General features: G+C 38.6%; 1 protein-coding gene across 1 annotated transcript in view; it reads right to left on the bottom strand.

The window, feature by feature from the left end:
• Positions 1–3,783: 3,783 nt before the first annotated feature.
• LOC126355122 (nucleolar protein 11) overlaps positions 3,784–13,561 on the bottom strand; it is a 114,030-nt gene continuing 104,252 nt past the window's right edge. The window contains exons 8-9 of the mRNA XM_050005303.1: positions 9,079–9,410; positions 3,784–3,976 (exon numbers count right to left, since the gene is read on the bottom strand). Of these exons, the coding sequence (XP_049861260.1) occupies positions 3,851–3,976; positions 9,079–9,410 (458 nt within the window). The 3' untranslated portion in view covers positions 3,784–3,850. The remainder of the gene's footprint in view (positions 3,977–9,078; positions 9,411–13,561) is intronic.

Genomic DNA, 13,561 nt, shown 5'->3' on the forward strand with positions numbered 1-13,561 from the left:
TGAACCAAGTTTCAGAGTGTCCATTTGTGTTGAAATCGAATCTACTGTGTCCTTTAAGTTTTCCTGAGTTCTTGCAAGTTGCGTAACCGAATCGTTGGATGCAACTGAGACTATTTTAGCTTGCAAGGTGTCGTGATTTTCACGAACAATAGTTTGCAGTTCTTTTATGGCTGCTTCGTGATTCTGTAATGTATTTTCATGCCGCGAAAAAATAGGTTGAAAATGCTCACAAATTTGTGTTTTTACGTCATTACAGATTTTTTGACATTTCGATTCAATGTTATGTAACTCAGTAGTTCACGTATTTGTTCAAGTGTGGTGTCTAACATCCGAAGATTTTGTTCCATTGTGTCTAACTTTTGAACCTTTTGCTGTGTTTGTCTCTGATTTTATTCCATTTGTTGCATTAATTGCAATAATAATGTATTAGTGTCGGGAATCTGTTCCTCTATGCTTTTCGGCAGTGCATTTGCACCGGCAACATTCCCATTCTGACAAGCAGAAAATGTGTCTTGACTTATTTGAGAAAACGGTGAGAACGCAAAACCTGAATGTACAGTATTTGCAAGATTGTGTCTTATCATTTCGGATTCCTGACGCGAGCTGTTGCCGACCGATCGATCGATAATGCTTCCCTGTTCACTAATTGTTTCACTGCCTACACCATTATTTGCAGCCCGCTCCATTTCCCTATGCACTATTACCAAATTACTACTTTGAACATTAGTTAATTCATTACATGGTGGCGCTAACACACTGCTTTCCTCTTCACTGTCATTTCTCATTGTACTTTTGAGCCTAGTATTACGTTTTTCACACGCCATTATTGTCACAATATTCCATACGACAACACAGAAAAACACAATTTGAAGAGCAAAAATAAGAGAACACATTAACATAGCAAATAATATCTAGTTAATTGCAGGCGCAACTGCGAAATACTTGGTGCAACTCTACATGCATGCCACAACTTTTTACTGTACAACAATGAAAGACTACAACTACAAAGGACATTCTCTCTACAATCACGCGCTAGCAATAAACAAAATCTACACTAATTACACAAACTACAAGGAGAAAATCAGAAGATTCCACTGAGGTATCCTCGGCTAAGGGTCGACATATGAAACGTCCCCTTAGAAAAATTATACATGACTGTGCTTAAACTGACACACAATAATTTTAGCACAACACAATCTGACTTTCAAAAATCCCTACAAAGAATGGCCCTGACTAACATTAACCTATACATTTCACAAATCACTTACCTCACAAAAATCTTGGTTACTCCAATTACTGCAATACAGGGAGCACCACTACTGCCAGCTAAATAAAATATTCAAACTACGGAAGGCACTAACTACTGATAGGCATAGTTAGCGAATGAAAGATTTTAATAGAGAACAAACAATGTATTTACCTTAGTAGTCATAATATATATAGTACTTCATGACATCCAGTCTTACAAATTACAAAACTCCGCCATCTCTCTCCCCACGTCCACCACTACTGGCGGCTCACCTTCAACTGCGCAACGCTACGTGCTGTTAACATCCAGCCGCCCAACACTACAATGGCGAGTATTACAACAATGCCAACCAGCCACTGACTGCAGACAGCACAGCCAGTGATTTTTCATACAGAGCGCTATGTGGCGTTACCAATAAAAAAATCTAAACAGCCTACTTACACTATCCATTTCTCTTTTTAAATTTTCATACCTACCTGCCCGATTAAGGGATCTGATATTCCACGCTCCGATCCTTAGAATGCCAGTTTTCTTTCTCCTGGTAACAATATCCTCCTGAGTAGTCCCTGCCCAGAGGTCCGAATGGTGGACTATTTTACCTCCGGTATACTTTACCCAAGAGGACGCCATCATCATTTAACCATACAGTAAAGCTGCATGCCCTCGGGAAAAATTACGGCTGTAGTTCCCCTTGCTTTGAGTCGTTCACAGTACCATCACAGCGAGGCCGTTTTGGTTAGTGTTACAAGGCCAGATAAGTCAATCATCCAGACTGTTGCCCCTGCAACTACTGAAAAGGCTGCTGCCCCTCTTCAGAAACCATATGTTTGTCTGGCCTCTCAACAGATACCCCTCCATTGTGGCTGCACCAATGGTATAGCTGTCTGTATCACTGAGACACGCAAGCCTCCCCACTAACGGCAAGGTCCATGATTTATGGGGCGGGGGGGGGGGGGGGGGGCGGTGTTCTGGGATTACAACTCGATTCTGTAGTATGCCCTTTCCAACTCAATTTATTATTATGGGATTACAACTCGATAATAAATTTAGTTGGGAAGGGCGTACTACAGAATTGCTGAAGCGGCTAAACCCGCTTGTATTTACAATGTGAATGACGTCAAATGTAGAAAGCATAAATATTAAACAACTTTGTATAATTTCATTCAATTATGCCATATGGGATCATATTTTGGGGTAACCTGTCAAACCAAGCAAAAGTTTTCAGAGAGCAAAGTGTATAATTATCTTAACAGGCACTGTTAGACAATTTTATATAAAAATGTCTGTTACATTTCAGTTCCGACATCACCTGGTAACACCAGTCAAGATTAGGTATTTTGTGTATGATTGCATAACTATATTTCATTCTGGTAGTGTATTAATGCTGTAAATATTAGCCAGTTCCAGGTTACTTTAAGTATTCACATGTCTTGACAATTTCTGACAAATTATTATAATCACGCGTTCTATGTTTTTTTTTTTATGTTATACTTTCTGAAATGTTCCACAGCCACAAGAATCATCTCATTTTTGGGTCCACAGAATGAAAACTCAATCTAATCTACTTGAATAGCTCACTTTGCGCATAGCACAGTTGTGACATGAGGCATTACACTTGTTCAGCCTATGAATAGAAACATGAGACACAGACATAAGAACAGCATTGGTTGGCTTACCTATAAAGCCTTGTGGTATATCTTCTCATTCCTTCTCATACTCATCCCTTGCACTCACATTATAAGCTTGGAATGAACCTTTTCTGTGCACTGTCTACTTCATCACTCAAAAGCGGACAAGTTGGACTTGTATATATTTAGGCAATTGCTTTAGGTTTCTTAATTTCCAAACATCATAATAACTATGGCCACTAAACGCAAGCTATGATGTGAGATTGTAAGGTGCAGAGGAATTGAAGCTTTCAACCAAATAGTTTATTTATGATTGTGTGATCAAGATTATGAATCATTTTTCTTTCCAATATTTTTCAGCAGAAACAATAATTTTTACCAAAGACTAACTTTAGCAACACATACACTTCTGCATTATTTGCATAAAAATATTTGTATAGAGAGCAATGCAAAAATCGCTGCACGTTTGACAGTGTTTCCCTTCCCCTCCTGCCTACCTCACATGGAGCCCTCCTAACCCCTGCAGACACGCCCATGTCACCTGGAAACGCTTGTTCCTGCAGGACAGGCTATACAGTAACCAGTTGGAGCCTAAGAAGCAGTTGTGATTGGCTGGCACCTGGCCCCTACCATTCAACTCGCTGAAACGTTAATCACAGAGTAATTTTAATCAGCTTAAGATAAATATAATTCTAAATCTCAGAATAATCTTTCTTCTCAACTTTACTAAAACGCTCAACTATACATGCTTGTTCATTTATACATCAAGCTAGTACAGCATTTTCCTATTAATCAAATGAGCCCCTTTCTTTATATATATATATAAATTTCTTACCAATCAAATAATGGAAAATCTTATACCCTCTAGGGGTGTGGGACTATATCACTGAGTAATGAAGGCACATAGAACTTCTAAGGTTTTTTAATCACACAAACACAGTAAATTTTAACATTTATTTTCAACTACGATACATTAATACAGGCGAAGTGTTTCAATTGAGTATGCTTTGTTACTACACTGTCGCTTTTTCAATGGTTTTCCTGCTTTCAGCCTATGGAGAATTGCTGCTGATGTCTCAAGATCCTTCATGCAGCTCAACTGTAACAAAATACATATAGAGAGCTTAGTTTGTAATAAAATGATTTCTTGAATCAGTTACAGTTAACAGCTATTTGCTTCAACTAAAATACGTGATACTGACAATGATCAATAATAATAATAATAAACAGCAACATTATGGGAGACAACTGGTTCAACAATTCTTTTACTGGAAGGTGAGGCAGGTACAAAACACAACAGCTAAAGTACAGAAGCTCAGATGGTGGAAAGGAGGATAAGGCAGTTCCAACTACTAAAAAGAGATATTAGGGGGACCAAAATGTAATGTCTTTTTTTTTCTGCATAAAATTCGAACACATAAAGTGCTAACAAGTCTTTATTTTTAATCAGTTATTTAATCACTCTCATTATGAATAACCTTTTGCCATCTAGTATGCAAATTTTCAATTCCAGATCAATAAAAATCCATTAGTTTTTGAGAAAAGTATCTGAAGATAACATTTTGGGCATCAATCACGTTTCACATTTTTTGTCACTTATAAAATGTTGTTGCTAATGGAATAAATGAAAACCCAATGGCGCAAAACTGGGCAAATGTGGTAGGCGAGGCAAAACTTCCCAACCCAGTTCATTAATTTTTTCCAGGACTTGTTCTGCACAGTGAGCTCTTGCATTATTAAGCTGCAAAATAATGCCTTTTCTGTTGACAACTGATGGGTACTTTAATTAAAGACTGATTTACTCAATCCAGTTGTTCACAGTAAAGGTCTGCATCACCGTTTGTCCAGGTTTCAGCACCTCAAGATGAACCATCACGTGAATAATCCACCAAACGCACAAAAGTGCCTTTTGAGGTGTAAACTCTGTTTAGCTGCACTTTGTGGTGGTTCATTCACTTACTGCCACTGCCTTTTGCATTTTATATGATCACAGAAGACACATTTTTCATCACCAGTGATCAAGCAATGAGAAAAAAATGCTTATGTGATCTTCCACTGGAGCAATATGTTGCACATGGTGCATCAGCTAGTTTTGGTTGTCTTTACCAATCTGCTGCAAATGTTCTTGGATGGTCAACCAAGGCTGCCTCCACTTCTGCTCATAACATGTTACTGTTTAATGCTGTTGACCTTTCTGGTCGATACAAGCCTGAAAGATCAACATTACCAGACTCTAACTTCAAAAAATCACCTCAAATGCACTTGGATAAACATCATAAATGTTTTTGTTTGCCTGTTGTTTACTACTCTTATGAAACTAAAAAACATACAATGCTACATATGTACCTCTTCTGGTGTTTGGCTGACCATTTCACCATCAATTGCAAAAAAATTTAAGACTCAATTATTTATACATAAAAAGTCACTAACTTTATAATGTCTTTGGCATGACTTTGAGGCACACAATGAGCAGATAAATGAGAATCAAATATTGACAAGTGCACAAACAATATTACTTTCTGGTCCACCTAACACAAGATGCACAGAGTACTAGTAAAAAATTCTTGGGAACTGATGGATAAATAACACAAGTTTAAATCTGGAAAAATCTACAGTGCAAATAGAAATGGTTAGTGTAAGCACATGTAAAAAAAAAAATTATAAAAAGGCTAAAACAGAGACAAAAAGGTAATAAAAAAGAAGAAGAAACCAAACAGTGAAATAGGAATTGACAAGATGGGAAGGAAAAAGACGATGGCAAGTTACTAGTTTAGCATCCTCAGACAATAAACTCCAGGATGGAATATCAACAATATAAGGAAAAGATAGATTGCTGTTTACTGTAAAGATGAGATGCTGAGCTGCAGACAGGCACAATAAAAAGACATTTACACATCATCTTTCAGCCAAACTCTTCTTCAGAAAAGGAAAAACGCACACACATTCATTCACACAAGCAACCACAACTCATGAACACATGACCACCATCTTCCGCAGCTCAGACTGGAACAGTACAGTCAAATAGAACAGAAGCAGCAATCTGGAGAGAGTGGAGAAGGGATAGCATGGTACGGGTGGTGGTGGAGGAGGGGGGGGATGCCATCTGGTGGAATATGCAAGAATTAGAGTGCCAACAGGTGCAGTGTCGGGAGACTGTGAAGTGGGAAGAATGGAGACCAAAAATGGGGGGGGGGGGGGGGGGGTAAGGGGTGAGATGGGTCAGTGCGTTGGCAGAGTGCAGCTCACAAAAAGGGTGAGGGGATGAGAACAGAGAGAAGTTGATAAGACAGAGGTGTGGAAACTGTTGGGTGGAATGTGTGGAGACGATAGGTTACTGTACATTGAAGCACTGAAGCCAGGACAGTGGAGAACACAAATTATCCTATACTCAGCCTAAAGTAACCTACTGTCCCTACACACTCCACCCAACAGTTTCTACCCCCTTCTGGCCTATCACCTTGCTCACTCTCCGACAATGCACCCCCTCCCCTCCCCAATCTCCTACCCCCCCCCCCCCCCACTCCTGTCCTTTCTCGCACCCCATTCCTTTTTCCCCTCCACACCTACCTGTCCCACAGCCTCCCAACATTGCTCTTGTTAGCAGTCCAGTCCTTCCTATCCCTTCCCCTTCCACTTCCATGGCCCCTCCAGATTGCTGCTTCCATTCCACATGACAACTACATTCTGGTCTGAGATGGCAGTCACTTGTGTGTGTGTGTGTGTGTGTGTGTGTGTGAGCGCGCGCACGCTGTAACATTACAGGACATATTGGGACATATTGAAGTATTCGATACTGTAGACTTTTAGGGGATGTCGATACAGATATGCAAAATGTAAAGGGAAACTTTAGTGATGTTTCAATATTGTACTGTGTCAATATTAGGACATTTTGCACAGAAAGAACAAAAATAGAATTAATGTAAATATATATTAGTGTTAGTAACCTATTTTTATTCAATTTTGTAATTATATTTCATTTTGTAAAAGAAAGACTCACTGTTTGCTGTAGCTATAATTAATTGTATAAATTATCAGTTTTGAGCTAAATTATTTCGTATAATATGGACAAGATACTTTTAAAAACTCACCAGCTAAAGAGAAAGTCTGTAAATGAACGTTTAATGCACACTTCTGGAACTTTCTATGGAGAAATTCTATATTATGATCGCAAAAATACGAAAACTTGTGAAAACTGTTTCATAACCTAATTTCGAAAGACTATTTGTATCAACAAAAATTTGCTAAAAAGATTTATTTACGTTTTGAAACACGATTTAAATCATTTTACATATAAATAGTTGTTCTAAATCACTCAAGAAATATCCAGAATCAAATGTCAAGATATTTCTGGAAACATCGGTACAAATCTGGTGAAGGTTATCCAGAAGCTGGTAGAAAAATGTTATAAAATCTATTTGGAAATTATGCTTGTAAGAATTTATATGTACTGATCCTTTTACTTACTTTAATCTGTACTAAAATTCTGTAATGTCTAATTTAGTTTTAAGTCGTGAATTGCTATTGTATTGTAAACAAAACGTTGTCAAAGACTCTCATTGTTTGGAAAGATATTAATACCCCTAGGAGTTGTCAGTGGCCAGTTCGGATATGCAGTGCGGTTAGCTCTGAGAGTCAGTTGTGGAGTCTGTGAAGTCTATCAATTCTGTTTGTAAATAAACGTCTGTAATGAAGAATTACTTGTTGTCGTCAATATGAACTCAAGACCTTTTGCACGAAGCAGACACCTCCTAATGCAACGTTTTAATTTGGTTGAGGAAGCTGGGATCGCTATAAGTGCAAACAAATTGAAGTGGAACGTTTTAATTTGGTGTTGAGGAGCTGAAATGTTATAACGCGCACACGCGCGCTTGCTTGTGCAAATGTGAGCACTGTAATTATGTCTCTGGCTTGTTTCTTTATGAACACCCCTAATAATTTCACTTCAAAATCTGTAATCCCTCCCTTAGCAAAACCCCATCTTATTATAGCTGAAATATCCATGGACACTACAGCTCATACCAGCTCTAGTTCTCAGCAACACCTTCACAGGTAGGAACACCTGCTGAGTCTAGCCCAAAAATTAACCTTTCAGGCCATAACCTCCCACAATTCTGACCTCCCCTCTATCACTGTTAACCAGTCTGAAATGGTAGTGTCCTCTTTATTCATTATCTTTCCCAACAACCTATCCATCTTGAATTATATTGAGTTCTATCTTCATCCTATTCCTCTTCTAATAACATTTCAATAGATCAAACCATTATCAATGATGTAGGTGTGGCAGTGTGAGGTAAATCAGTTGTCATGCAGTACCTGCTGTTGCCAACTTTAAACTCAGCTTTTCCTGTGCCCCTCTGCTCTTCCTGCCCTATCCTTTGTTTCAGACATTCTTCACTCTTCCCATCCTAGCCTCTGTTAATTGTATTTTTAACCCCTTCTTTGACCTCCTGTTCCTTCCTTGCTACCCCCTCCCCTTTTCTCTTCTTCCTCATTCCTCCTCTTCCCCTCAATCATTCCCAAATATTCTTTCTTCCAGGGCACTGTTTTTGTGTTCCCCTCTCCCCCAGTTACCTCCAATTTTGCAGCCCTCTTCAAATCTTATTATTCCCACTGTTCCTACCTTCCCACCTTCCTCAATCTGAAACACTACTTACAGTCATGATGCAGCATCATAAATAAGCCTTGACACTGATTAACTTCCATTTAAATTACGTAACTGATCAAAGATATTTGTGACTTTAATGAACAAAGTAACTATAGTGGAAGTTGCACTGCATGAATACTAGAGAATAGTAACACATCATTTTTCTTTAAGTTGGTAAAAATGGGCCAAATAAAACAGAAATGTGTATGTTTGTACTTTCAAAGATTTTGCTCTGAAAAAGGAACTGTAATTCCACAGTTCTAAAAGCAATTAACTTCATATCTGCCTAATCACAATCAACACTTCATCTAACAGTCAAGTGCTGGTATACCATCATAATCCTGTTCAAAGCCTAAGAGCCACTTAATTATGCATGTATGTGTGCATGAAGTATACACAAGTTCAAATATCTTTTCAGTTGATCTAATAACGTATAATATACAACTCAAAATGATACAGTCACGCACATCAGATATGAGCCAACCATTTTGCTACTGCTACATTATGCATTATTTGCTCAAAGTCTCATGAATTAGACAAACAGCTACTGGACTCACATTTTCAATGACAATCTGATGGAAGGCGGCAAGTAACTGGGAAACCTGGTTGTCTCTGCTGAGCAGCAGCTGCTGATAGTGAGCATCAAGCACTGCGCACGACCAGTTCAGCAGCCGAACATCAGTCACGTCTTGCTGCAGCTGGTAAACTAAATGACGCAGCAAAAGTAGCACCTCATCCAGTGGAAGAGTGCGCAGATGTGCTGTCAGTTTTGCATCACTCACATGAGCATTCAGAGCTAATTGCAAGAGATGTGCCCTACCAGGAGGACTTAATGGCTTTATCTTCATAATTTTGTTGGTTCCAGTGTCTGCATTATCATCCAGAACACCTGCAGCAACATAAAAAAAAGATATAAGCAATTCATTGAAAGAGCTAGTTACAAATCCAAATTCCAGTGGCATATAAGACTCACTGTATTTATAGTATAATAATTATTTTAAGCTACACAAAAGGGATTTCAATGTATTTCTTAGTTTCAAAATATAAGCCATGTAGCAAAAGTTGCATTTACAATATTGAACACAGTAAACAATAAACCAGATTCTGAACACTATTAGGCACATTTATTTTCACAGTCAAGAACTGGAAACAGAAAGAGCCACGCATGTAAATCAGAATCATAAATGTTATTCACCATATAGCAGAAATGCTGAGTCACAGATAGGCACAACAAAAAGACTCTCACAATTAAAGTTTTCGGCCATTAAGACCTTCATCAACAATAGATGACTGACACGCACACGCGCACGCACACACGAGAGAGAGAGAGAGAGAGAGAGAGAGAGAGAGAGAGAGAGAGAGAGAGAGAGAGAGAGAGAGTCACGCAAACTCTACTCGCGCACACGATTGCAGTCTCAGTCAACTGAAACCATACTCGAGCGGCAGCACCACTGCATGATGAGAGTGGCAACTGGGTGGGGGTAAAGAGGAGGCTTGGGTTAGGAGGGGAAGAGATAGTATGTTTGGGGTGGCAGACAGTGAAGTGCTGCAAGTTAGATGGAGGGCAGGGAAGAGATGGCGAGGGGGGGGGGGGGGGGGGAGGGAAGTAGTGGAAAAGGGGAGAAACAAAAAGATTCCAATGTGCCTTGCTGTGCTCTACAGTTTTATGTTATTTTTGTGAGATATAACAACACTACAGTGCTCATTTTTCGAACACTTAGTTTAGTAGGTGTTACAAATCGAGTTACATGCCAAATCTATGGATTTCAAATGCCTATTTACACACCTGAGCAGACTTCGGTATTAACTTTGTGTCTGAATAAAATTGTGTGTGTCAGATAAATTCACTTTCTAAAACTTGGTTCAAAAACTTTACATAAAACTTAAATTTGTTTCTCGTGTTAACTGTATCAATACTCATGAACAACTCAGGATATATTGTGTATTGTTGTATAGTGAATGCAGTGAAAGACATGGTTTGTGGTACAGCATCAGTTGTAATCTACATTTGAGCTTTGTACAGTTTTAACAGTAGTATTCCAGTTTAAAAAATAAATAAAAATTATAAAACATCCACTCCAAATTTCAGTGTCCAGCTATGTAAATAATGCATACTTTTGAAAGATACAAATATTGTGCATAACATATTTCATAGTGAATCAATACTTGTGATTAACAGTTACTGTAGCACAGTAACAAAGCAAAGTGGGCTTATCCTACTCACTCTTATACCACTCCTACGCCAAAATTACTTTATTTTTCCTTTTCTCATCTCTTTTCATTAGAAGAACATATATGATAGCTACATGAAATAACTTATTTCTTACTCAAGCAGCATTTCATTAAATTTCATTGTTCATTGTTTGATTTACTGATTGCTGGTGACAATAATATATTTAGTTCTGAAGGAACGATTTAGGTTCCCTTCTATGATCCTGAGGGGCATACATGACTATACAGGCACACTAATTGCTAGGGATAACAATAAATAATGGGCCCTTTTGGAAAAGCCACATGAGCTGATTCAGGGATATTATTCCTAAAAGCTAACAACTACAGCACAACAGAGGGCCCTTCACTCGTGGTGGAGCCTTTGAACAGGACGCTTCACTGATTGCTGGTTTTCAGTGTTGCTACAGATGGAGGCAAATGGAAAGCGTCACCACAGTTCTAATGGAAACTTTTTTTTTTAAGACATATTCTTGGTTTCCAATGATTCCAAACTGCCTGCATGTCAAATTTCAGTGCTGCTTGGAAACTGTTTGTTTCGTGTTTGACATAGCTCACTTAAAAGCCCACTTTCTCCGATTTTCAGAACTTATACATATGCAAAACTTTTGTGCCATCATTGTGTATTTCAATTTTCTGTTTCCAAAACTGTATGCTTTCACTTACTCAACCAGTCAGTTTGTTAATTATTCAAATTAGGAGACTCAACATTTTTGAGACTTCTTAGTGAATCTTGGGAATTCCCATGCACATTAAAACACTCTCATAAATGGTACCTATTTTTTTTATTTTCTAATTAAACAGCTATTGGTCAATCAATCTTACTTCACTGGCTACTGCACTGTTGTCACTTTTACTTTCGTCTTTCATGTTAACATTTTAAAATGGAATAGCTTAGTATTTTACCAGTCTGTTTTTTTTACGTAAATGCATGTCTATAGGTAGGTGTTGCGCACATAGCTGTAGTTACTCTCTAGTTGGTATTGAGCCACTACAGTCACTATGTCAGTATTTGGCAGTTAAAAATGTATGTAGTTTATGGGCATTCAACAGAGTGGTTACCATCAGTTAAATGTGTACTATATTTATCTGAGTTTAAGACAACCCCCCATTTTTTTTTAAGAGGCTCCTTCAGAAATTTTTATTTTTAACATGTTCTGACTACTCAAAATTACAAACTGTTTTACCGATATAAAGTATTTGCCTAAAAAATTTAACATTATACCTAATCAAAACCAATGTCATTTATTGATTGTCTGCATTTTGATAACACAAGGAGAATAAAATAAGCAAAAAAAAAAAGGTCTACGTCAATTTTTACCTTCGCCCTTTTCTAACTACAGTGTCCTGTGGTGGGATGGTGCATGCAGAAAAAAGGAAGGCACCCAGGGAACATTGCACAATGGAGGAAGTTTATTTGACAGGAAAGCAGGCAAGAAAACATGAACAACGGAAAACAGAATCTCTATGAAATAAAATAAGAGATTGTCCTGATCTAACAGAATAACTGCCACTCATTCAATAAAGCTCCAGGAAGGGATGAGAGAAAGCACACAGTCTGGGATCACAGTTCACTCAGATGCAGTCAGGTTCGGAATTGGTCATGATCAAAATTGTTGGTTGCACTCCCACTGTCTTGGTGCTATTGCATTGCATCACTGACTCATCACAGTACATGGATTCAGAGTTGAGTTCAGACTCAGCATCAGACTGCTGGAGAGGTGCAAGCAGCGGTCCTATAGAGGCCACCCGACATGTGGATACTAGGAAGTGTTCAGCACAATGTATCTTTGCAGATGTGAGATAATGCCGGCTGTGTTTGGTGACTGTAGTGCCCTTGTTACCACAGCAGTTGTCACAGTGCAGTGGTGCTGTACCAGCTGCAGGCATCTGGCAGGGTGGCAGTCCAAAGAGCGATGCTATGTGGCATGTGTGCAGGGTCATCAGGCACCAGCTAGACAATGCATTCCTCTTCCTTTTGGAGAGAGATGGTGAAGCCATCTCAACATGTAGACAGTGACCACGGTAGAGGCAACAACCACAGACTATCTAATTCAGTAATCTGTTGCACCCTTATTTTTAGTCATCATCATCATCTTCATTCGTAAGCATACTGGAATTCCTACTCATCCTACAGTATGCCATCTTCTGAGCCATCCACAACATTGGCTATGCAGTACTTTCTGAGGACCCACTGGCCCAGCATGGGTATTGAGAGTTTCTGTGACTTCCCACCTGGAGCGAAGGCTTGGTCTCCTTGGCAAAGCCACTCATTGTAAAGCTGTCTGTCACAAGTGAGCCTTAAAAGGTCTATTCAAAACAACATCCATTACTTGAAGTTGTGAGGTAATTATTACCTGGCCTGTGTTGTTATTTGCTAAGAGATCCTTAACTTGCTGGGTGAGATATCCTATCAACAAATCCAGCATCAAAATTTTCCTTCTATTAAGCAAAGAAGCCTGGTTTTCTCTTCCATATAATCTTCAAACAATTTAACATCAAGTCTTGTCATGCATCCCTTTCCTTGGCATCTAAATATAAATCCTGCTGGCATTTTTTCTTTCTACATTGTTTCCCTGCAAAGAATCATATGTTGTTTTTTTTGTTGTTTTTTGTGGCGCACAACTACAATGGTCATTAGCGCCTGACTAATTTAGGAATGTACCACGAGTCACAAGGTTAAAACAGCAACTAAAAGGGACAACACTATAAAAGACGTGTTAACAGGCATAGGATTAAAAAACTACAGAATAATCAAATGTCCTGAGACAGGTGTGTCAAGTTGATAAAACGAAGAACAGCGAGCAGCAG

Source organism: Schistocerca gregaria, chromosome 3, assembly GCF_023897955.1.
Source record: "Schistocerca gregaria isolate iqSchGreg1 chromosome 3, iqSchGreg1.2, whole genome shotgun sequence".
In the NCBI taxonomy this organism is placed as follows: domain Eukaryota; kingdom Metazoa; phylum Arthropoda; class Insecta; order Orthoptera; family Acrididae; genus Schistocerca; species Schistocerca gregaria.